The following is a 25,723-nucleotide window of genomic DNA, read 5'->3' as shown; positions in this document are numbered from 1 at the left end:
AAGAACTGGTATTAATTCTTTAAATATTTTATAGAATTCACCATTGAAGCCATCTATGCCTGGAGTTTTCTTTGAGGATAGGTTTTTGATTATTAATTCAGTGTTTTTACTTATTACAGGTCTATTCAGATTTTTAAATGTCTTCCTTAATAGGATTTGGTAGTTTGCATCTTCCTAGGAATTTATCCATTTCATCTAAATTATCTAACTTATTGGTATGAAATTATTTATATCATTTCTTTAAGTGTTTTAAGCATATTAATTTGTCAGATAGTCACAACAAGCCTATGAAGGGGACATTATTATGATCCCCATTTTATAGGTGGAAAAACTGAAATACAGAGAGTTAAACTTGCCCAATGTAACCCAGGTCATAAGTGGAGGAGCCAGGATTTGAATTCAGGCAATCTGTTTCCAATAAGAATGGATGTTCCTATCATAGCTAGACTATTTGAATATTGCCTCTAAAAGTTCTCATTAGGAAGGACCTGGAACCTGTCTTGTCTGGTAAAACTTTTGAGGCAATTTTATTTAAATTGCTCAATTAATTTTTACAATACAGTGTTTTAAAATTACATTTCTGGAGTTCTATAGCTATTACCACTATCTGATTTTGTATTTTATTACCATCAAAAATACCCCAACCCTATTAGGAGTCCCTTTCCTTTTCCAGTCCCCCTCTCCAACTCCTCCTGATCCCAGCCTCAGTAACCATTAATCTACTTTCTGTTATTAATATATCTTTATGGATGTATTTATTCTGAATATTTCATATAAGTGGAGTTATATGATATCTAATCTTTAGAGGCATGCATTCCCCCTGTTCAGAGATTTTATTTACCTTTAATTATCACTCTTTTTTATTCTGATTTCTAGTCTTCCAGTGATTTGGTCACACTAGGTTAGGCACTCTAATTGGTCATAAAAAGCTATTCAGAACAAAGCTTTGCACTGACACATGTGACAAATTTCTATTTTGGTCTCTTTTTATTACTTTCATTGGGAAAGTGTCTTTTGAATAACCCAAGGTGCAGGGAATGTGATTAGATCCCACCAAAATTAATTACAACCCTGCCTCTCTCATTAGCCTCCAAACAGTATTAATTTGAGCCTGTGTTTTACCAGATGTTCGGTGCTAATAGACAAAGACAAATAATTGCAGCTGGTGAGGAAGACTGATACATAAGCAGATAACTCATACAATGTGATAAGTATTATAACAAAAGTCGTTGTATAAAATAAAAGTAATAAATCATATGAGAGACAGCATAAAATGGATTTCAGGGGGAAATTGTAAAAAAGTGTAGGGACCTAGGCATAAAAACTATATAGTATGCTGCTTACTTGATTTAATATGGTTCCCATTATTTTTTACCCTCTAATTTGTCTCTTGGGATTGAAGCCCTTTCTTCTTCCAGACCTTAATTCATGTAGCAACAAAATGAGATGGTAGGTGAGGACTGCAAGAACTATATTCTTCTTACTCAGACATTGTTCGCTTTGCAGGTATAAGTTGGAAATCTCACCAGTAACAGCTTCTACCACCTCAGTGCCAAATATTATGGAGAAAACACTCATTGTAGACATATCCACAAACTTCAAAACACCAGCTACCAAAGAGGCATCCCTCACCAATAAGTCATTAGTTTTAAAAGAGGAAACAACTACTGAGGAGACAAACTTCAACAAGATGTCATTGAAGAAGTTCAGAAATCATGAGGAGATGTCTCTATTAAAGCAGTCACTATCCTTGCAGGAGCAGACTGACAGTGATGATGAGTTTGTTATAGAGACAGTGACTTTGGGGAAGAAGCATAAAGTTGAAGAGACTGCCATCAGTGAGAAGACATTATCCTTAAAGAAGAAGACATGCACACATCAGGGGAAGAAGTCTTGTTGGGAGGAGTTGTGGACTTCCCAGGACAACAATGATGATGACAAAGTTTTTGATATGGAGTCAATAAGTTTTCAGAAGAAACCTAAAACTGAGAAGTCATCTCCCACTAAGAAGCAATTAACCCTAAAGAAGCAGCAGCATGCCACAAAGGGGAGGATCTCCAATGTGATGAAGCCACTAGTTTTGCAGAAGGTCACCTCTGAAGAGAAGTCACTCTCTAAGGAGCCACTGTCCTTTAAGAGAAAGTCTGCTTCTGAGAAGATGTCCGTTTTTTGGAAGCCATCTGCACTGCAAGAAAAGCCTGCCACCGAACGAGAGGTGTCCATCTCGAAGACATCATTGACCTTGTGGGAGAAGATAGACTTGGAAGAAGAGTCCTTCTTCAAGGAGACATCAGCTTTTAAGGAGAAGCCTACCACTGAGGAGACTTTTTCAAACAGGAAATGCATTACTCAAGGGGAGATATCATATTTGAAGAAACCATTAGTACTGCAGAAGGTCACCTCTGGAGAGAAGTCACTCATCACAATGCCATCGCCCTTTAGACAGATGCCTACCACTGAACAGGAGTCTCTCTTCTTGGAGTCATCTATGTTGCAGGAGAAGCACACGACTCAAGAGGTGGTGGGATTCTTGAAGAAGCCATGGGCATTGCAGGAGAATAGGAACCATGAAGATAAATCTTTTATGGAGCTATTTTCTTATAAGAAGAAGCACATTATTAAGCAGACAACATACACAAAGAAGCCATCACCTTTGAATAAGAAGTTTAATACTCAGGGGGTGTTCTCCTGCTTGAAGCCTCAGACAGTAACCTTGGGGAGGAAGTCACTCACTAAGGAGCCGTTGACTCCCCAAAAGTCTCCCACTAAGGAGGAATCACTTCTTGAGGAAGCTGTGGGTTTTCCAAAGGAACATACCATTGAGAAAGCAACCCTTTCCAAAAATCCTTTGTCTTTAAAGAAGCAGCAGCCCACCACTCAAGGGACAGTGTCCCACATGAAGAAGCCACTAGTATTGCAAATGGTTACTTCTGAAGAGAAGTCTCTGGTTAAGGAGCCATTGTCCTTTAAAGAAGAAAATGTGTCTTTAGAGAAAAAAAAGGGTACCACTTACTCAGTGCCCTTCTGGAAAGAACTGTCAGACTGGCAGGATATAATTGATAAAGAAAGTAATTCCTTCTATGTGAAGCCAGTGTCACTTAGGAAGAAGCCTACAACTGAAGAGACAGTCCTTTCTAAGATACCATTGTCTTTAAAAAAGAAGGAAACCACTCATGGGAAGGTGTTCCTGGTAAAGAATCCATTGGTCTTGCAGAAGACCACATCTGAAAAGTCATCACTCTATAAGAAGCTGTTGCCTTTAAAGAAGAAGCCTACAACTGAAGAGAAGTTCTCCCAGGAGCCATCTTCACTGAAAAAGAAGCATATCACTCAGCAGGAGGTGTCCCTGTTAAAGCAACCATCATTCTTTCAGGAGATCACCACTGAAGAAAAATCAGATAGTAAGGATCCAGCAACTTTGAAGGAGAAGCTTATCATTGAGAAGAAATTCCTCTTTCAGGAGCCACATTCTTTGCATTTTAAGCCTACCAATGAAGATGAGTCCCTTTTTCAGAAAGCTTTGGTCTTGCAAGAGAAGACTAGTACCAAAGAAGACTCCCCAGAGAAGCTGTTGACTTTGCAGGAAAAAAGCATCAGTGAAGAGAAGTCCCTTTTCAATAAGCTCTCCAGTTTGGAGAAAGAGCCCTCCACTGAGGAAGCACCAAGCATAGAGGGGCAATTATCTTTAATGAAGCTTGATGCTCAGGGGCAGTTGGCTTTGCATGAGAACATTACTAGTGATGAGAAGTTCGTTATTAATCAGCCAATGATCTTGCAGGAGTTTCTGAATATAGAGAAAGAGATCCTCTTGGAGGAGCCCTTGGTCATACAGGAGAATCCCAGCATTGAGAAGGAGACTATACTCAAGAAGCCATTGATCTTGCCGAGGAATTCCACCATTAAGAAGCAGTATACCATGGACACAGGAGCTTACTTCAAGGAAGCTTTGGCTTCCCACGAGAAACCCAGCATGGAGGAGCAACAGAAACCCACAGTTGGTGGGGGAGGCCTCTTCATGGAACCATTGGCCTCGCAGGAGAATCCCAGTGCTGAGATGGAGGCTACCCTGAAAGAGCTCTGGGCCTTGCAGGAGAAGCTCAACATTCAGAAGGTGACCATACCTGAAGAGCCATTAGTCATTCAGGAGAAGTCCAACATGGAGAAGGAGCCATTAGCCATTCAGGAGAAAACTACCACAAAGGAGATATTCCTATTCAAGGAGATATTAGACTTGGATGAGAAACCCATCACTGGGAAGGAGTTCTCCTTTACAGATCCTTTGGCTTTGGAAGAAAATCCTACTCATAAGGAAGACACTTTTTCTAAAACATTCTTGACCCTTGATATTAAGAACGACCCATGTGTATCCAGCACTACCCTTGAATCCAGTACAGACAAATCCAGTGCTGCCAACATGTGCAATGCACAGTACAGTACCACCAGCCAGTCTAGTGAATGTGAACCTGATTCCAAAGGACCTTTTTCATCTCAGAGTGAGAGCATAGAAAAGGAGGTATTTATCTTTCTTCCTAAATTCGATGATGTGTTCTCTGTATTTTTGTAGCTCCTAGAAAAGTGATTTTTGTTGAATTTGCTGCTGGGGAGATTGAAACAGAGCCTTGCATATGCAAAGAATGTGTTCTGCAAGGAGCTATACCCTTAGCCCCAAAGAGGTTTCTTCTTATTTGCTTTCCTAAGGAATTGAACTGTATGCAGTAATTTTAGGAGCACCTTCTACTTTGGGAGAGGGGGATATTTTGGGAGTTTACTTCTAGTTTTATTTAATGATAGATGATGCAGAATCACCTTATTTTTCATAGCTTGAAGTTACTAGGCTCTTTGATATTTTTCTTTTGTTGCTGGCCTTGTAGCTAGAATATTTTGTTTTGTACCAGGTATTGAACACAGGGGCACTTAACAACTGAGCCATATTCCCAGCCCCATATATATATAATTTAAGACAGGGTCTCAACAAGTTGTTCAGGACCTCGCTAAATTGTTGAGGCTGGCTTTGAACTCATAATTCTCCTGCCTCAGTCTCCAAGCTACTGGGATTACAGGCATGTGCCACCACGGCCCTTGTAGAATATCTTGACTTTCTGATTGTCATAGTGATAGACCTAGGCAATCAGAAAGTATTTAAATCCAAAAGCATCTGGAATATTGTCCTATATATTTGAACTCTGCAATAGTGTTTAGCCAATTTCATTCAGGAAATTACCTTTCTTAGTAATTTTAATCAGCATACAGTGGACTTTAGTCAAATATGAGCAGAATTCACAGGGACATATCCCAAGGAAGGTGGTCTCCATGTTGTAAATTAGAAGAATGAAGCAATGAGATTTAGAATCCAGTGGGAGAAATAACCCTCATATGGGCAAAACATTCTGGGAAAATATGTAGAAGGAAGGAAAAGGCTACTAAGAATAATTGGCCATAAAAGGAGCTTAAGAAGGCAGGTGATATAGCTAAAATAATAAAATAAGATGCCTTTATTAGAGAATTGAGTATTCTTATAAAAAGGATACCTTGTTCCTAGGGCATGATATTCGTATATTAGGCATTTCTGGATCACTGGACATATGAGTATTAGGGGGGCAAGAGGTTCTCTGTTATAGCCCAGGATACATGAGGCTTGAGGAACTTAGCATAAGAAGTCAGTGGGGAGAAAGGAGTCATCCTTGATGTGTATGAGCTAAGATTTTCTTGGACTTTCTCTTCTTCATCCAATATATCCTTTTGGTGATTTCTAAATAGATGACCATACCAGAAGATATTGACAAGGACCACAGCGATCCATGTTTCAATTCAATATATGCCAAGGATATCTTCAGTTACTTGAAAAAGAGAGAGGTATGTAGGTATCTGGGGTTGGGCAATGATTTCTAGTCCTCATTTCCTCCTTCAGCCTACAAGTTGACAGGGAAGGGAATAATAATAATGAAAACAACAATAATAGCAACTAGTATCTATTGGTAGCTTACTATGAGTTGGAAACTGTGTTTAGAGATTTATAGACATTATCTTGTTTAATTCTCCCATTAATTTCATAATAGTTGGTATTACTATCTCCCTTTTACATTTAGAGGAAACTGCCCAGAGTCTTACTATTAGCCTGTGGTAGAGCTAGGACAGGGACTAAAGTCTGATTACCTTGAAGACCATAATCATGCTGTTCTAGGTATGAAGGGGATATTCTCAGACACAAAATTGATCAAGTAGTTTATTTCTGGGTAGTTGCTTTTAGAAATCTCCTTCTTCTGTGTATGTTTCTGACATTGAATTTAAGAATACAACTTTTTGTTTGTTTGTTTGTTTAGATCCCAGCTTTTTGTAGCTCTCTAATCTGGTGCAGTTTTCTTTTTCTTTTGAAATCTGCCAGTCTCCTTTACTACTAATATTTATCAATTCCAGATTTCTTCTGTCTCTCTCAAGGGACTAGACAAGATCAAGATTATTAACCACCTAGAATTTTTAGTAGGTGAATATCTTATCTTCTCTATAGGTAGAGAACAATTAATTATCTGACTTCAGAATCCATGCTTTTTCTAATATATCTCATACTCCTTGAATCATGAGGGGGGTTATATCCAGATAAACCCATCATGAACTGAAGCATCCTAGCTGAGACATACAGATCTCTATGGAGTATAGATTATTTCCCCTGGTGACCATCATCAAATTGAAATTTATTAAGTTAACCACTGTTAGTCAGGAACTATCTATACCTTAGGGAAAGTAAGAGACAATTTTGCTTTTCTAAACATGTGAACCTTGGCTCAGAAGTATCAGTTTCACTTGGAATCTTGAATCTTGTTATAAATGCAGAAACTTAGCCCCACCCCAGACCTTCTAAATCAGAATCTGAAGTTCTTCCAGATCCTCAAGTAGTGCGTATATAAAATTTTGAGACATACTGTCTACGTAGCATGGTATTATGATTTAGACTGGCTTGCAAAAAGGGACAGACTCTTTTTAGCATTCATCTATAGCCACAGGTGGAATAATAGTCCTTATTCATCCTGGATTACTCAATCCTTTTTCTAACACTTTAATATAATAAGTGTCCATTTTCCAAGCATAACTGGAACTTGTCTAGAAAAAAATTATTTTGAGCTGCCCCTATCTGATACCAGTCAAAAATAATGAGTTAGAACTGGTGAGAGAGAAGTTAATTGAGTTATAATTTGGAACTAAAATGAGAGTTTATAACATTTCTTTCTCGTTGATACTAGGAAAACTTCATACTTATTAAATACATGGACAAACAGACTGACATCAACAGTGATATGAGGGCCATTCTTGTCGACTGGTTGGTGGAGGTACAGGTAAGCCTGAAAACTGCTGCCTTAAGGAGCTTCTGTCTCTTTCTTTGGTTATTCATTCCACAGTACCAGCCAAAACATGGTAAAATTTTACTGGATCCCCAGAGCTGAAGACACTATAATTCCTGCTCTAAAGGAGCTTATGATTTAGGGGGCAAGATAAAATATGCAGACACATAAGTATAATACAAAGTAGAATATACTAAGTACTCTAAGTAGGTTATGAATAAAATACTGTGAGAACCTATTGTAAGGAGAGACTTTCTAGAAGAGACAGTAATGATATGTTGGTTCTATCATTCTCAAAGTCTTATAAAAGTGTATCTAGTGATTTGAATTTGGGGTCATTGACAAAATCTTCCAAGTTTGAGTGGAATGGGTGATAGGGAGGACAATATGGCAACAGACATGATAGGCAGATGTCTGTTGAGGGATTGAGGAAATTCCACTATGGATACTTTATTATTTTATACTAAGGAAGGAGAGCCCAGAATACTACCTGGCACATAGTAGGGAGTCAATAAATATTTGTCAAATGTATGGAATGAATTGCTATAAAATTTTCAAGGAAATATAAGGAATAGTCTGTATATTCTGAGCACAGTTTTACTATATAATTGAGAAGAAAAAGTAGTAGAGTTTTCTAAGCTTGATTAAGTGCCAGAAAAGTGATTTGGGCTCGCTTTGGTGTGGCAAACAAGGGAAATGTGGTAGATACAGTATATTTCAACATCAACAAAGCATGGAAATGTTTCTCCTCTTATGGACATTACTAGTAAATTAGTTTAAGAGTAGAAATTGAGTAGATCTTAAGTACATGAAATAGAACCCCAAAGTTTCTGATCATTACCAAGTTAGAAATTTCTAGTGAATTGCCATTGGACTCTGAAATTTAAAGAGGCCTTTTCTATTGTTATTGCATTTTTTATTTTGAGAAATGGTCTTGCTGAGTTGCTTAGGGCCTCCCTACGTTGCTGAGGCTGGCTTTGGACTTGTGATCCTCCTGCCTCAGCCTCCTGTGCTGCTGGGATTACAGGTGTGCACCACTGTACCTGGAAGGTTTCATTCTTTCTGTGGGCGAATTATATTCCATGGTGTATATGTACTTCACTTTCTTTATTCATTTATCTCTTGATGGACACTTAACTTTCCATTTCTTAGCTGTTGTTAATAGTGCTATAATAAACATGGGAATGCAGACTGCTCTTTGAAATGCTGATTTCATTTCTTTTGGAATGGGATTTTATTTTATTTTCTATTTTTAGTTTTTGGAGGAATCCCCATACAGTTTTCCATAGTAGCTGTACTAATTTACATTCCTTCCAATGGTGTGCAAGGATTCTTTTTCTTCTCTTCATCACCAACACTTGTTATCTTTAATTTTTTTATAATAACCATTCTTACTAGAGTGAAGTGATGTCTCATTGTAGTTTTGATTTGCATTTCCCTTATAATTACTGATGTTGAACATTTTGTCATACACCTGTTGGTCATTTGTATGTCTTTGAGAAATGTCTATTTAGATCTGTTGTCCATTTTTAATGTTTTTTCTTATTGAGTTTTGAAGCTCCTTATATATTTTGAATAATAACCTCTTGTCAGATTTATCGTTTGCAAATATTTTGTTCATTCTGTTGGTTATCTCTTCACTGTTCATTGTTTCCTTTGATGTATAGAAGCTTTTTAATTTGATGTAATCCCATTTGCCTGTTTTTTAATTCTTCCATTTTCTGTGCTTTGGGGATCTTGACCAAAAAAAACACTTGCCTATTCCAACGTCTATGTTGATTTTGTATTGTACAACTTTGCTGAATTCATTTATTTGTTTTAATTATGGGTTTGGTTTGCTCTTGTTTTTCCTTGAGGTGCAATGATAAGTTTTTTTTAATATATTTTTTTAGTTGTTGATAGACCTTTATTTTATTTATTTATATGCGGTGCTGAGAATCGAACCCAGTGCCTCACATACACCAGGCAAGTGTGGTACTACTGAGCCACAGCCACAGCCCCTAGGTATAATGATAAGTTTGAGATCTTTCTTCTTTCCTTCATTTTTTTCTTCTTTTTTGTTTTCATACTGGGGGTTGAACTCAGGGGTGCTTAACCACTGCCACTGAGCCACATCCCCAGCCCTATTTTGAGTTGCTTAGTGCCTCTCAGTTGCTGAGGCTGGCTTTGAACTCACAATCCTCCTGTATCAGTCTCCAGAGCAGCTGGGGTTACAGGCATGCACCACTGTGCCCGGCTCCTCAACCATTTTTGTATTGAAGTCTCTTTTTCACTTCAAGTCTACTAATATTATCTTGTATATTGTGTGTTCCAATATTTGGGTGCATATATATTTAGAATTTTTTATCAATCATTATATAATAGCCTCTAGTCTCTTTTTACTGTTTTTCATTTAAAGTCTATTTTATTTGAAGGAAGAATGGGCACTTATACTCTCTTTTTTTATTCCATTTTGCATGGAATATTTTATTCCTTACTTTTTTACTTTCATTCTGTGTGTTTCCTTAGGGGTGAAGTGAGTTTCTTGTAAGCAACATATAGGTGGGTCTTGCCCTTTTTTTTTTTTTTTAACTCTTTTCAGTCACTGTGTCTTTTCATTGGAGAATTCAATCCATTTAAATTTGATGTGATTGTTGATAGATAAGGTCTTAATTTCAGCCATTATATAACTTATTTTCTAATTTTGTGTAGTTCCTTTTTTCTCCTCCTCTTAACAGTCTTCCTTTGTGCTTAAGTGAATTACTCTAGTACTATGTTTTGATTCCTTGCTTATTATTTTTAGTTTGTCTATTATAGATTTTTGCTTTATGCTTACCATGAGGCTTAAAAACCCATCTTTTGATCATAACAAGCTATTGTGAAATAATATTTGTTTAACATGATCATAAAGATAAGAACAGAAACAAAAGCAGAAAATATGTTAATAAGAAAACTCTACAGCTGTGTTTCATTCTTCCCCAAATTTTGAAAATTTGATTTTCCATTTTATATTTTTCTATGTTGTCTATCTCTTAACATATATTAAGGTAGCTATTATTTTTAATTGTTTCTTAATATTAAAGATATGAATGGTTTACATATTTATATATATATATATATATATATATATATATATATATATATATATATTCTGAAATTTTTGCATATTTACTTTTACCTGTGAGTTTTATACCTTCCTGTGTATTTTAGTTTGATGCACAGATGTATTGGCATTTTAAAAAAATTGTAGTAGTAGATGGACAGAATGCCTTTATTTTATTTATTTTATTTTTATATGGTGCTAAGGATCAAACCCAGTGCCTCACACATGCTAGGCAAGTGCTCTGCCACTGAGCTACTGCCTCAGCCCTGTATTGGCATTTTAAGTAATCAATTCTATATCAGTTCTTTTCCTTTGTGGTTTAGAAAGATTTTTTTCAGTTCAAAATTACATAAATATTTCTCTGAATTTTTTCTAGAACATTTATAATTTCATCTTCACTTTAAACCCTTAGTCTGGAATTTATTTTGGTTTTGTGTCAGCCTCTAAATACATATACCCAGTGATTATCCATTTATCCTAACCCCATTTATTGGTTTCATTGTGCACTGCTTTGAAATGCTATCTTTAGCCTATATGCTTGAGTTTGTTATGTATTTCCATAACATAAATGGTATTTCCCATTCCATTCAGTTGCTCTGATTGCCTGTTCTAACACCAGTAATATATTGTTTTTATTATTATGGCTCTGTAATACACCCCTTATTGCCTCTTTACTTTTCTTTTACAAAATATCCCTTGTTGTTCTTTATATATTATTTCTTTCAGGTAGAATACTTTTGTCAAGTTTTCAAAAATAGTCCACTGGGATTAATTCAGGGAAAATTCACATATTTACAATACTGAAATTTCCAAGCCAATTATGCCATATATGTTTAGTTACCAGATCTTTTTTTACCATTTTAATTTAAAAAATCATCTTAATATTGGTCCTACTGACTTAAAAATATTTTTTCTGGGTATTGAACATTTTTAGAATGTTATGAATATCATCCTTTTTTCTTTTAAATATATTGCTTGTATATTAAGAAAGCAATTAATTTTTTTATATTTACTGTGTGCTCATCCACTTTGCTGAATTTAGTAATAATTTATTTAATTTACTCTTATACCTTATTTGGAATTTCTGCATCTCTATTCATAAATAAGATTCTTTTGTAAGTTTTTGGTGAAGGGTACTATCACTTCTAAACTGTGTTTAGTGCTTTAGTGAGTTAATACAATTAGGGAAAAGTTCCCATAATATTAATTTAATGCAAGAGTTATATTTTCCTTGAAGAGCTTGCCTATGATCCCACTAATTCATAGTACCATTTATGTGTGTGATTCTTTGAGAATTTTTTCTGATAACATCAATGATTATTGGCCCACTCTCCTAGACTCATTTTTGTAGGTTTTCTTTTCCTAAACTATCTATTTCAAGGATATTTTCACAGTTATCATATATTATTCATGGTATTCTTGCATAATCCTTGAAATGATTGTTTTTCATATTCATAATGAATGTGCTATGTTATCCTTCTCCCAGTTGCTTGTGTACAATGTACATTGTGTCTTTTCCTTAGAAGAGTTTTTTTTCCAGTCCTCTAGTCATTTTCAAAAAACAATTTTGGGGAAAAATATATAACTTTTTCTGGTTTTTAAGTTCATCATCAATATTATTTTTTTTCTTATGAAGTTGTATTTCATTTCCCTAGCTTCTTAAATTAAATACTTAGTCTATTTTAGTTATTTCTGACTTTGCTACACATTTTCTTCTACATATGGTTCTAACTTACCCCATTAGTTTTTTTTTGGTGGTGCTGGGATTGAACCCAGGATCCTTATGCATGCGAGACAAACACTTTACCAACTGAGCTGTATCCCCAGCCCTTACCCCATTAGTTTTGAAAGATATTTTGTACCTGTTTTGATTTTTCTCATTTATCTGAAATTATAGTTTTTATTTCATTTTTGACCCAGGTTTAGTTTCTGTTGTCATTGTTTTCTTTTCTTTCTTTTCTTTTTTTTTTTTTTTTATGGTGCTAGGGATTGAACCCAGGGCCTTATGTATGTGAGGCAAGCACTCTACCAACTGAGCTATATCTCCAACCTGTCATTGTTTTCTTTAAACCACTGCTTACCTTTTTGTTTCAAATACTTTCCTTTTCTTTATTTTGTTTGGTTTACTATTAGTGTCTAGATTTGTTATATTGTGCATAAACAATGTGACCTAAATGATAATTTCTGCTTTTTAAAAGCTAATGAGGTTTTCTTCAGATATAACAAGTTTTTTTATGAATGACTCACTGAAGAACTGTATTTTCCATAGGGTACAGAGACCTAATAATTGTATAATTTATATGCCAATTTATGTTTTTCTTAATATACTGAAGTCTGAGAACATTGTGCTAATTACCCACAATTGTTGTTTTCTTAATTTCTACTGGCATTCACTCAACTCTTTCATACCACCTTAGCTTCCCTGCCTCTTACATTTTTTAAAAGTGCACAATTAATATATGTTTATAATATGTATATGGGTATGTATTCGTGTATATTTTTGTATGTATGCATAAAGTCAACCACCCTTTCCTCCTATGTAAAGGAACATCATACAAGTTCAATTTAACAGTTTACTTGATCATGAAAATGTTCCTAGAACATTCTAGACCAAAGGTGTTCAGACCACTACATAAGCAGGTTATACCTATAGCTGGAGACAAGTAAGTGACATACACAAGCAGCCTGATTGACTGCACTTGCATTTGCTTTATGTGGTCATGTTTTGTCAGTTTTTAATCTCAGATTGGCTGGAAGTTCAGCCTCTGTGATTGGCTAAGATTCAGTTGCTTAGTTACAGGGATATACTCTTGTTTAGGTTACAACCTGCTTGCATATCAAGCTAGGTTGTAATTCACAAAAGCATGCTTTAGGCCAAAATTATCCCTCAAGTACAGAGGCTGGTTTAGGCCAAATTTATTTTGCTTCAACATGCCTTTTCTTACTCTCTGGGGATAACAATATAAACATTTAGAGTGTATCCATCCAGTTCATTTTTTGGGTATCTTATCATAAAGTTTTAACTGTCCTTTCTTTAAAAATCTTAAATTATATGAGTAATATATTAATACATATATACTCATGTATGACCTTATAGAGATACAGCTTTTTAAATCTGTATGTGTTTCACAATATTTTTGTTATATGAATAGATCATGCTGTATTCATTGATCTGCAACTTGCTGTTTTAATAATAAATCTTAGTAGTCTTTCAATATAAGTGTAGTTACACTACATTCTCTTAAGCTGCTTTATAATTCTCTTAAATGAATATGATCTTTATTTAAGCAACCCCTTTGATAGAATTTACTAATTTCCCCCCCGAGCAAAATGAGATAATTTGCACATTTTAGTTCATTTCTTTATCTGCTTTTTAAAATAAGCTAGACTTTTAAATACAAATCATCAATGTTTAATACATTATGTTCCCTATGAATAATTATTTTGACATTTCTAGATGTGGGCCTTTTTTCTCTTAATTTTTTCTGTTATATTGTAAGTTCTTTTAACCTAAAGGTCCAGTCTTTCTTTGCCCAAGAAAGAAATTTGTATCTACACTTTCTTTGATAATTTTACCCTTCTACTTTTTCTCTCATTTTTTCTTTTTCTATTTTTTTTTTTTACAAACTTTGTGCCTGTGGCTGACTCAATAGTTACAGAGTGGGAGCTGCTTTGCCACCTATGAAATCTTGACCCAGAAGCAGGTTGTCTCTAAGTGGTTTACCACCATATTCCCTAGGAACATATTTTGAATGACAGGTGAGAGGCTGATCCCCTTTCCAGCTGTCCCCCATTTCCCAGGACAAAAGGCTCCCTGCAATGAGCTAATGTCAGCAAGCTGTAGGGATGTTCAGGCCACTACATAGAGACAAGTAAGTGACATATAGAAGCAACCTGATTGACTGCACTTGCATTTGCTTTATGTGGTCATGTTTTATCAGTTTTCAACCTCTGATTGGCTGGAAGTTCAGCCTCTGTGATTGGCTAAGACTTATTTGCTCAGTGGAGTTTGTTAGCACATGGCTCACGTAAGCACACGCAGGGCCCACCGCCCCAGGCTAGCTGAACCTCCATTGGTCCTACAGTGATGCCCTGTACTTTGTTTTTTTAAAAAAAATATTTTTATTTGTAGATACACACAATACCTTTCTTTTATTTATTTATTTTTATGTGGTGCTACGGATCAAACCTAGTGCCTCACATGTGCTAGGCAAGCGCTCTAACACTGAGCTACAGTCCTAGCCCTGTTGCTCTGTATTTTGCCTGGAAGAATTCTGATCTTTGTTCTTCCTTTTGAAGAGAGCATAGGGGATAGTTTTATGTATCTCCAGGATCTATTCTCTATGTCTCTGAAGTTTTCATTTATTATCTTTTATCTCTCAGTTTCAAGAGAATTTCTTAAAGTAGTCTTTGGAATGTTGATTTGTTTTTTTGGCATTATCTAACATCCTGTTCACTGTTACAAATTTTTTTAAAACTAAGTAACAGTGTTATATCATTAAACCAGTCTTTTAAAAAAATTTAGTTGTAGATGGACACAATACCTTTATTTTACTTATTTATGTTTTATGTGGTGCTGAGGATCAAACCCCATGCCTCACACGTGCTAGGTGAATGCTCTACCACTAAGTCACAATACCAGCACCATAAACTAGTCTTCCTTGATCCCAGAATTTCTATTTTCATAGGTTCAGTGTCCTTTCAGATCTTATTAAGAATATACTTTTTAAAATTTCATTCTGTTCTTGGAAATGAAAAGGTTTTTTAGGTAGATGCTTGCTGATTCCTAAAAATGTTTCTCTTTTTAAAATTACTTGTTCCTTTTCATATGTCTGGTTGATGTTTTTCTGTTTATTCCTCTTTATAGAAGATGTTCTTTGAGTTTTGGAATTTGAGATGGATTTTGACCAATTTATCTTCTAGTTCATGACATAGTGTATCTTTTATTAGTAGTTTTGATTTATCTATTGCTTCCTTTTCATTTTCTCTTACCTATTTCCACTAAGAATAATAGTTATTTATTGAGAATTGGAAGAGTACTCTAGCCAGAGGCTGTTGTAAAGAGAGGGAGAGAATATTAGTACTGTGTTGAAGGGCTTCTTGTCACATTTGTTGGAGCTGCTTGAAATTACCTAGAATATCACCCCTTCTTCTCTAACCAGCACAAAGACTTTCATTTGGAGCCTGACACTGAGGGAACAGAAAACCATATAATGTGAAGAATAAAGGAAGTCAAGTTGCTTGGTCTTGAATGGGGAAGATTTATGGGAGTTATGATAACCGTCTTCAATAGCTGAAGAGCTGTCACAAGAAGGATTAGACTTCTTTCACATAGTTTGAAGTGGTAGAATAACATTAGAAAGATATTGCCTAACATTCAAGGAAGAGGTATTACTATAATGGACACAGCTAATTTAAACTTTTTTGATACAGGGGATTGAACCCAAGGGTGCTTGACCATTGAGCCACATCCTCATGTTTTATTTTGAGACAGGTTCTTGCTTAAGTTGCTTAGGGCCTTGCTAAATTCCTGATGCTGGCACTGAACTCACAATCCCTCTGCCTCAGTTTCCTGAGCTGCAGAGATTACAGGAATGCACCACCACAGCCAGCAAAGTTAAATACTTATTGTCTTTAAATTTTGACCATTCATTCAGATATTACCCACACACTTAGATGCTACCATCTGATACCCACATGTATATATGGGTAGCTAAGGGCCTATGTAAGGGACTAGAAAGAATTTATGTAAATAATGACTGTGTTGTTTGTTCACAGGCATTATTCTCAGATGACTGCTGCTTTCCATTCCTACCATCTTTTATCTTTATTTTTTATAATTACCTGAACCTTGATTTCTTGATATTTACGGTGATAGTCATTATCTTTCATCTACATAAACTCTTCCCATCCTTTTCTTCCCATCTTATTTCTTTGGACAGTGTGGTAGACAGAATAAAATATCCATGTTCTAATCCCCAGAACCTGTGAATACATTACCTTACACAGTAAAGTTGAATTAAAATCACTAATGAATGGAATTTAAGAAAGGGGAAATATTGCCTGGAACTGTGGCGCACACCTGTAACCCCAACAACTTGGGAGGCTGAGACAAGAGGATCTAGGTTCAAAACCAGCCTCAGCAAAAGTGAGGCCCTAAGCAACTCAGTGAGACCTTCTGTCTAAATAAAATACAAAATAGGGCTGGGGATGTGGCTCAGTGGTTGAGTGCCCCAAAACAACAATGACAACAACAACAAAAACAAAATAGACCAAGAAAGAGGAAATATCCTGGGTTGTCTGAGTGAGTGAGTCCATTGTAATCACAAAAGTCCTTAAATGTGGGAGAGGGAAGTGGATTGTGATTTAATGTGAGACTTAGCTGATTTTGAATGAGGAAGGAGCCATAAACCAAGGAATATGGGCTTCCTCTAGATGCTAGAAAAAGCAAGACGATGGATTCTGTAGTAGAACCTCCAGAAAGGAACACATACCTGCTGATACCTTGAATTTTAGTTCAAGAGGACCTATTTTGGACTTCTGACATTCAGATCCCTAATATAATGAATTTGTGTTGTTTAAGTTATTGAGTTGTTGGTAATTTAATTACAGCAGTAATAGGAAAACAATACAGATTTCTGAGAAAATTCAAAGCCATATTCATGGAACAGTTTAGAACTGCTTCTTGGTATTTCCATGATCATAAACTTACTATGTGTATTGCTAAATTGTTGTATTCAGCCATTTTCTGATAATCATTTGTTTATGTAATATATACATCCATTTCTCCAATGCTTCTCATTCGTCTGCTTTTTGGTCATCTGGGTTCCTGGCCACAAGATTAGCCTGTACAAAAGAAGGCCCAAGGAAGTGAAGCTTACAGGGAAGGTGATTTCACTTAAGATAAGGGAGAATTTTCTGTTAAATCCATTCAAAGAGGGATTAGTCTGTATTTGAAGATTTGGAAGGCAGGAACTGAATAGCTATCTTGTGGAGATGTTGGGAGGGGGCTATTAGTTAGGTGTTATGCTAGGAAAGATTTTTGTTGTTCTTGAATCCTTGGAACCTGGGAGTTATGGGGAAGAAGTATCACTGATGGTTGGTGGGCCCTCTGTGTACAGTTGTGTAAATTGTGTTTATACAAGGGCTTTAGCCAAGGCAAAAGCAGCCAGTGAAATTTGAATTCATACTGCTTGCCAAGCCATGCATTCTGGCTATAGGGCTGATGTGTACCTTTGCTGATTCATATAAAGATATTATGTAATTGATTTCTATCTGAAGGGCTTTATTTACCCAAAAAAGCCACCTTTTTTTCCTTCTAATTTCCACAAAGGTACTGCATGGGCCAGCATAAATTCTGGGACTGGGGTTATAGGAGAAGATTTCTTGGAGTTGGTGAAGGAAAGATAATGATAACTAAGAAAAAGAAAGGAAGGGGAGTTATACTGCTAATGATTTAATTTCACTCTGGCTCCCTGTATCTCTTAGTTCTCTTCCAAATTGTGCTATTGATACTTGCTCCCAATCAATATATTCTAATAGCATAACTAGTTGAGAAAAGAAACTAATAATAGGGGCTGGGGATGTGGCTCAAGTGGTGGCGCGCTCGCCTGGCATGCGTGCGGCCCGGGTTCGATTCTCAGCACCATGTACAAAGATGTTGTGTCCGCCGATAACTAAAAACAAAATAAATATCAAGGAATTCTCTCTCTCTCTCTCTCCTCTCTCACTCTCTCTTTTTAAAAAAAGAAACTAATAATAAGTCAGCTAATAGACTCTGTATTTCAACTAAATAAACGTGATCTCTTCATGTAGTTTACAAGTTGGTAACAAATATGGAAAGCAAGAACCTCAGTATCAGAGATCAAAGAGAGAGAGAGAGTGTATATCCACTCAAGGTGCCCGCAGAGAAGGCAAAACAGCTTATCTCTCTCTCTCTCTGGCTTGAAAGACTATTTACCTATTCAAATATGTGAGGGCAGATAATACCGGGGTCCTCAAAGGCATGGGAGATTTATGCAGGTACCTTACTGAAGTAGTTTTCTGCATTCCTAGCACAGTCCCAAATGGCCAGGACTATCCATGATGTTACAGATAGTCCAGGAATCTAGATCAGTATGGAGATTTTTATGGATCTGTAAGATGTGTTGATTCTTGTCCTGTTTGTGTATTCCTCCAGATGACCTTTGAGATTTGTCATGAGACCTTGTACTTGGCAGTAAAGCTGGTGGATCACTACCTGATGAAGGCAGTATGCCAGAAAGACAAGCTACAACTCCTTGGTTCAACTGCCTTTCTGATTGCAGCAAAATTTGAGGTGAGCATGAGTCCCTAAGAGAGAACTAATCTGATTTCTACCTAAAATAGTGAATGAACACGTATGTGTAGTTAGGCATGCATACACACATATGTACACAAACTTATGCATACACTTTTGTGCGTGTATCTATCCATGTGTTTCCAATTACATACTGGCATACAAATAATTTTTCCCATCAATTTTTTATCTGTCTTTCTAAAGCAGGAAAACTGATGCTTATTGGCTATGGTGCTCTATTGGTTTCCTGGAATCAGCAAGGTTCTTCCATTTCCTCTTTGAAGATGTTATATATGCATGTGCCTAATTAAATGGGAGGTTCTTTTTAAAACTTCTTTCTGGTCCATGATTCTTTGCTTTCCAGCCTTTTCTGTTCTTCCAACTCTATCCCCATCTACTAGAGTCTTTATCTGCATGTAGAACAAAATTTTTCGAAACCAGGATGCTTGGAGCTATTTAAGAGAAAATGGCTTGATATAGAAGGTAGTGAGTCTAAATGCTCCAAGTAAAGTAGTCATTTTTGAAGTTGCACTGAAGAGAGAGAGAGAGAGAGAGAGACTGTAATCCTCCTAGCTACATCTCTGATGCTTTCTCCTTTCCTGGGTGCCAACTGAACTTGTTTAACTTGTTCAACTGTTATTTCTCCTTTATTTATGCTAGCAGTCATCTTAATTATATAATACCTTAAGGTTTGGCAGCAGAGAGGAAGTAACTTTTATTAAGAAATTCAAAGAACTTTAGAAATATGGATTTGTTTTTATGCTGGCTCCCTTACTCCCTCCCCAGTTCCTACTTCCTATCAGAATCCTCACTACTTCCCTTTCTGCCTGCTCCCTCCCTTCTCTATCTCTTCCCCTCCTACTTTGTTCATGCCCCCTCCTTTCCTGCTTACCACAAGAGATACCTTACACCTTAGCTTCTGTTTGGGCCTTGGCTAAAAGAAAAAGGGATGGTAGTGGAATAAAAGGGGTACTTCCTGGCACAGACCTTCAGAGTTGCTCTGAGAGCCACCAGATTCTGTTTGATTTGAGTTCCTCCACAGAAAAACAAAACCAGAGAGCTGAGAGGAGAGAGGCCTATTTACAAAAGTGTATTACCACCAGAAGGAAGATAGGACCTTTTGGGGTGGATTTTTACAGTGCCAGAAGCACCATCACAAGGCATAGGGACTGAGAGCAGTGATCTACTGTCCTGATGAGTGAGAACCAGGCATAGGAAATCTAAGGCCTTGTCAGGGGAAGGGAGGGAAGGAGGCCACAGAAAGGGGAGCTAGAGGTGAGGAGAATGTACTGGATGAAGCTGGACAGAGGGGCTGAGGATTAGAATAACTACTGTCTTGGGTGCTCCCTATTATCCCTTATCCTCTGGAGCCTGAACTTGATCATAGGAAGATCAGGAGGAGGCAGAAAGGCTCTTAACTCTTTTTCTTACCAGGCGGTTACTGCCTACCCTAGCCTTCTTCCTACAGCTCTGGCTCTCTTTGTCTCTCTTTCCTCTTCTTCCCTCCCTCCCTCCCTCCCTCCCTCCCTCCCTCCCTCCCTTTCCCTGTTTGCAGATCAAAGATTGGACCAATCCTATAGTATTACAGAAAAGGAAGCTCAGGCCCAGAGAGTGTAAGTGACTTGTTCAGGTTCTCACACTGCTGCTTTCTTTCTTCTCTCATCATCCCATCTCCACAGGTCTCCTTACAAAAGTCCTTTTGTACTTTTCAATTCTGTGAGGAAAAGATATCCCTCCTCCATAGCACTTAGTAGGGACCCTCTGTCCTGGCCACCAGAGGATGGGTGTTCTTGGCTCTAAGATTTGCTAAGAAGTGCCCCTCCCTTTCCCACTCCACCTCTTTTCCTCCTCTGCTCTCCCTTCCTCTTTGTTGGCCAGGGCCCAAATGAAGCTAAGGTGTAGGGTATCTCTGAGGGTAAGCAGGAAAAGGGCATGACCAGAGAAGGAGGGGAAGTGAGAGAGAAGGGAGGAGAGGGAAGGGAGCAAGAAGAGAAGGAGGTAGTAAGAATTCTGCCAGGAGACAGGAACTGGGAAGGGAGTGAGGGAGCCAGCATTGTGCTGTGTGATTTTTGTAGAAATCTATAGTTCTAAAGTTCTTTGAACTCCATATTGAAAGTTGCTACTTCTCTGCTCCCAAACCCTAAGGTTTCATAAAACTAATAAATTAGAATAAGCAAAATTTTAAAAGACTAACATGAAGGATAGGTTGCCTCCTACCCTTCACCCTTCTTCCCCTTTGCCTTCATCTATAAGCAGAGAGGAGAGGGATATCTGTCTGGTTGTGACTGACTGTCCTCTCCACCCACAGGAACCCAGCCCTCCTTGTGTGGATGACTTCCTGTACATCTGTGATGATATTTACAAGCGAGATGAACTGCTTGCCATGGAAATCAGTATCCTGCAAGCCCTCAACTTTGACATCAACATTCCCATTGCCTATCATTTTCTGCGCAGATATGCTAGGGTAAGAGGGAGGAGGAACATCTTTGTTCTTCCACTTCTGGGTTATAGCCACTCTATAAGCAGAGTGGCTGGCTGACAACTTCTTGGCTTAAAGTTTGGTAATCTTTATGAGGGAGTTGGGGTGGGGAGCAAGTTGCAGATTAACACAATGTACCTATAAGATTTGAGATGAGGACAGAATCAGGGGATTTGATCAGAAAGGGACACCTGAGACATTTTGGGGGAATGTGGGCAATGTTTTCTTTCTTGAGTTTTGGTTACAGAGGAGGCCATTTTATAATTATTCATTGTATCCTACAAGTGTGTGTTCTGCACTTTTATCTCTGTGTTATAGATTATTGGGTTTTTTTTTCAAATTAAAAAAGGGAAGGGGCTATTTGGGAGAGTGGGACATCTTCTAGGGTAGAACCAGGTGCATAGTTGTAGTTGAGAGACTGACTCTTTGGAGGATGACTCCCACAGAAAGGGGAGGAGGGAGAACCCACAAATGATAATTTCATTTAAAATCCTAAAGGTAGCAAATTGCACTGCCAATTTCAGAATTTCCCTGTAAAAAGTCTGCTTTTGCAGACACAGACTGCTGGCCCTGTGCTTTTGTAGGTGTACAACTTTAGGGTGAGTCATGATGGCAGGAGAGATACATTGCTCAAGCAGAAAGCTATTTGGACTGGGGATAGGATAACTGGAAAGGAGGTCTTCCACCTGGTGCTGTTTTCTGAATTGATTGTTGAACCAGTCTTCTTGCTGTCTTTAGTGTGTCCATGCCAGCATGAAGACACTGACCTTGTCTCGCTTCATCTGTGAGATGACCCTGCAGGAATATGACTATGTCCAAGAGAGAGCTTCCAAACTAGCAGCTGGCTCCTTCCTCCTGGCCCTCTACATGAAGAAGCTTGAACACTGTGTAAATATTTGTGATGGGGTTTGGGGGTAGGGGGGAGTGCAAATTAGGGCTGTGGGAAGCTCTTGGTGACAAAGCTGCCATGTATCCATAGTTTTGATTTATTTCATACCTGTACAACCTAGGGACATGGGTTTTGAAATACTTGTTTCCTTTTTCTTAGTCATAGTACCCCTTGTTACAAAGAAAACTTCCTTAAAATTCTGGTATTACAAAACAGAGTAATGAGAAGTTATTCAGGTTGTCACAGGGCTTGGGGTGGGCCCATTTCTTATCCCTGACACTATTCCAACCCTGTTCTTTGCAGTCCCCTCAGCAAAGCTGGCCCCTGAGGGAATTTGTTAGAATAGGACTTGAAAAGCCCTGGCCCAGAGAATATAGAGTAGTGAAAGTAACTGTGTGTATAACAGGGTACTCAGAGGCATATCAGCAGTGTGGTCTTCAAAAGAGGAAGGCTCTCAAAGCCATCTACCCCCATACAAGTAAAACTCATAATTTATGCTTTCTCAATATTATAAAATGTTGTAGATAAAAACAGCTTTAGAGAGCTTTAAATTCTTACTGCTGTGTTACATGCAATTCATAGAGAGATTATGCTTACAAATAAAGCACCCACTGTCAGTTCAATCACCTCCAAGTCCCCCTTATCTAGAAATCCTGAGCCACGACTGATGGGGAAACTTCTGAGTGCTGAGAAAGAACTGCACAACAATTGTGTAATCCCAGATAAGTCATAATGAAATGGGGGACATTTCGGGAGGACAGAGAATGTATTTAATAAAGTGATCATGATGAAAAATAATAAGCAATAATAATATCTAGCAGGTGTTAAAAATCTAAATCTACTATATAATCAGCATGGGTATTAGCCATAGCTCTGGAACTGTGGTCCTGGAGGCCCCTGTTGAGCCAGACTTTGATCCATGTATCGTGCTGAAGTTCATAGTTCTTAAAGGGGGCAATTGAGGGGTTTCAGGGTAGCAAACTGTGTACCAACTAGGCTAGAAATATTTTGGTGTTTTCATACTTGGTGGCTAAACCAATGAGCATCAGCTGAGGACTATAGTCTCCACAATCCTGTTTTATATACACTGCCTCTCCTACAGAGAAGGAATGCAGTACAGAAGAGGTGACTTTTGAGTTGTGTCTTTAAAGATGTGTGGAAACTTGTGATAGGAGACATTCAAGGCGGAGGGAGCAATAATGGAAAAAATTTGAAGGTGCTAAGAAAGGAGTGTGATATGTTTAGGACTGAATAAGACATCCCTATGACTACAGCAAAGGGTGTGTTAAAAGAGAATGGTGAAAGATGAGACCAGAATGGTAGGTTGGTAAGTTGTGGTCATATATGCCATGCTCAGGGAACCCACTTGACGTGTGTGTGTGTGTGTGTGTGTGTGTGTGTGTGTGTGTGTGTGTGTGAAGTACTGGGTATTGAACCCTGGACCTTGGGCATGACAAGCAAATGCACTACCACTGAGCTATATCTCCAGTCTAAGAGACCCAATTCTTACTAATGTACTGAAGGATTTTTTAGGGAAATAACATACTCTTGTTTGTGTGTTTTGGAGCAGAGTGTTGTAATAGTCAAGGGGAAGAATCCAGGGCCTGAACTGACACAGTGGCAGTGGCACTATGTAATTTTTAAAAATATTTTTTAGTTGTAGATGGACACAAAACCTTTATTTTTAAAAAATTTATTTTTATGTGCTGAGGATTGAACACAGTGCTTCATATGTGCCAGGCAAGTGCTGTGCCACTGATCCACAACCCAAGTCCAACTTTCTAATCTTATTTAACATGCCCAAATATTGTGTTAGTCCCTTGATTGGCACCTTTTGTGATTACCTTTTGTCTGTGGCAGTGGTTTCCAGACAGTACTCAGGGGACTCCTGGGTTTCTAGCAGAAGTATCTAAGGGACCATGTAAATGGTAAAGGGTTCTAAATTGATAGGTTTCTTAACCCCACCCTGACTTCCTGGTAACCCCAAATATGGGCTTCCAGGTAAGCTATTTGTGGAACAAAGGAGTTCATGTCAAATACTTGAAGATATTTTTAGAAAACCACCAGCTTACAGATAAATCCTCTTCCTTTCTCTGCCTGTTGAGCTCTTGCTTGACTTTCAGCATGCACTGCAGATTTGCCCTCCTCTGTGAAGTTTTCTGTGACTCTCTGAGTTGGAGTTCATGGGTTCTGCTGCTCTGTTCCTTCAGTGTCCTGTACTCACTTCCATCATAGCACTTAGCATTCATTTTGTAACTCTCTGTTTGCATGTTTGTCTCTTTCTCTAAACTAAACTCATCAAGGGAGATGGGTCCCTTATTCATCTTGGTATTCCCAGCATCTTACATGGGACTTGATAATATTAATCCTAGCTAGCATTATTTGGGCATCTCCTATGTGCTAGCCTCTATTTTCTCTCTCTCTCTCTCCCTCGCTCCCTTTCCTTCTCCCTCCCCCTCCTTTCTTCCTTCCCTCCCTCTGTGTGTGTTTACACATTCATTTAATCCTGTAATAAAAGTACTATAAAAATCCCCATTTGACAGACTGAGAAACTGAGCCATGATGAAGTTAAAGAACTCTCTAGGCCATGCTGTTAATGGAGCTGGAACTGTACTGTATAAATCTTTGAATATTATTCTTGCCTAAATAATAGATGGAGAGTTTGGATTTAGGGTAGGAGGGATGGAGGAAGGTTATGCTTCTTGTGGTAAAAGTCAAACTGTTCGTGCTTCTTCTTCTAGGTTCCTATCTTGGAGTATTACAGTGGCTACAAGTCCTCTGAGCTCCACCCCCTGGTTAGGCGGCTGAACTTCATGCTGACTTTCAGTTCTTACAATAGGCTCAAGACTGTGTATTCCAAGTATTCTCACCAGTAAGTAACTGATATTGGGCTTGTGTTCATTCATGGGGACACATTGAAATGCCAGGCCCAGACTAGTCTCACTTAAAAGAAAAAAGAATCAGACACATTTCATATTCCTTTCTACTCTAGGGTTAAGAAGTAAGAGAAAACTAAGGGCCTTAAGTCCTATTTGTTCCATGGAGTCTGTTTGGCTTTGACCTATTTTACACTGAGCAGACCCACTCTTCCTTTTGCAGGATCTTCTTTGAAGTCGCCAAAATCCCACCCTTGGACATGTCGAAGCTGGAGGAGATTTTGTGCTCTTAATTATGAGGCTGAGGGGTCTGGCACTCTGGCAGTAGCCACAAGGGCTAAGAAAGCATGAAAAGAAAATAGGCTGTATTTATTCTGTGCTTGAATTTGTCTTTTGGTTACTTTTCTTCATTCTTTACTTCTCTTTGTTCGTCTTTTTCCAAACTGATAATGTTGTAAAAATTTAAGTTGTTTTTATAAAAGAGAAGAAATTATTGTTATATTTAACAAGAAACTTAATAAAAAATTAATGGTTGTTGTTCAAATGGCTTACCTCCCTTCTTCTTGCTCAGAAGCTCCATGCAGAGCCCAAGACATTTTCTTTCCTGCCTAGTAAAGGCTATGTCTCAGCATCTAGCTTAATCAGTTTCTTCCTCTCTTAGAAGGTTTTCTCCTCATGTGAAAAGGAATTGTGAACTGATGGGATGGGTGTATAGGAAGGAAGAAACTGGGGAGTGGTGCCCATGC

At 37.7% G+C, this 25,723-nt stretch overlaps 1 protein-coding gene across 1 annotated transcript in view; it reads left to right on the top strand.

Moving 5' to 3' along the window:
• The window catches only part of Ccnb3 (cyclin B3), a 46,090-nt gene extending 20,807 nt beyond the window's left edge, over positions 1-25,283 (top strand). Inside the window, exons 4-13 of the mRNA XM_077106428.1 lie at positions 1,507-3,867; positions 4,018-4,081; positions 4,163-4,513; positions 5,758-5,853; positions 7,236-7,328; positions 18,596-18,733; positions 21,042-21,197; positions 21,951-22,100; positions 24,843-24,973; positions 25,201-25,283. Coding sequence (XP_076962543.1) covers positions 1,507-3,867; positions 4,018-4,081; positions 4,163-4,513; positions 5,758-5,853; positions 7,236-7,328; positions 18,596-18,733; positions 21,042-21,197; positions 21,951-22,100; positions 24,843-24,973; positions 25,201-25,270 — 3,610 coding nt within the window. The 3' untranslated portion in view covers positions 25,271-25,283. The remainder of the gene's footprint in view (positions 1-1,506; positions 3,868-4,017; positions 4,082-4,162; positions 4,514-5,757; positions 5,854-7,235; positions 7,329-18,595; positions 18,734-21,041; positions 21,198-21,950; positions 22,101-24,842; positions 24,974-25,200) is intronic.
• The last annotated feature ends 440 nt before the right edge of the window (positions 25,284-25,723 follow it).

This window comes from Callospermophilus lateralis, chromosome X, assembly GCF_048772815.1.
Source record: "Callospermophilus lateralis isolate mCalLat2 chromosome X, mCalLat2.hap1, whole genome shotgun sequence".
NCBI lineage: Eukaryota > Metazoa > Chordata > Mammalia > Rodentia > Sciuridae > Callospermophilus > Callospermophilus lateralis.
Note: the sequence above shows the minus strand (reverse complement) of the source record. Positions and strands in the feature narration are given on the sequence as shown.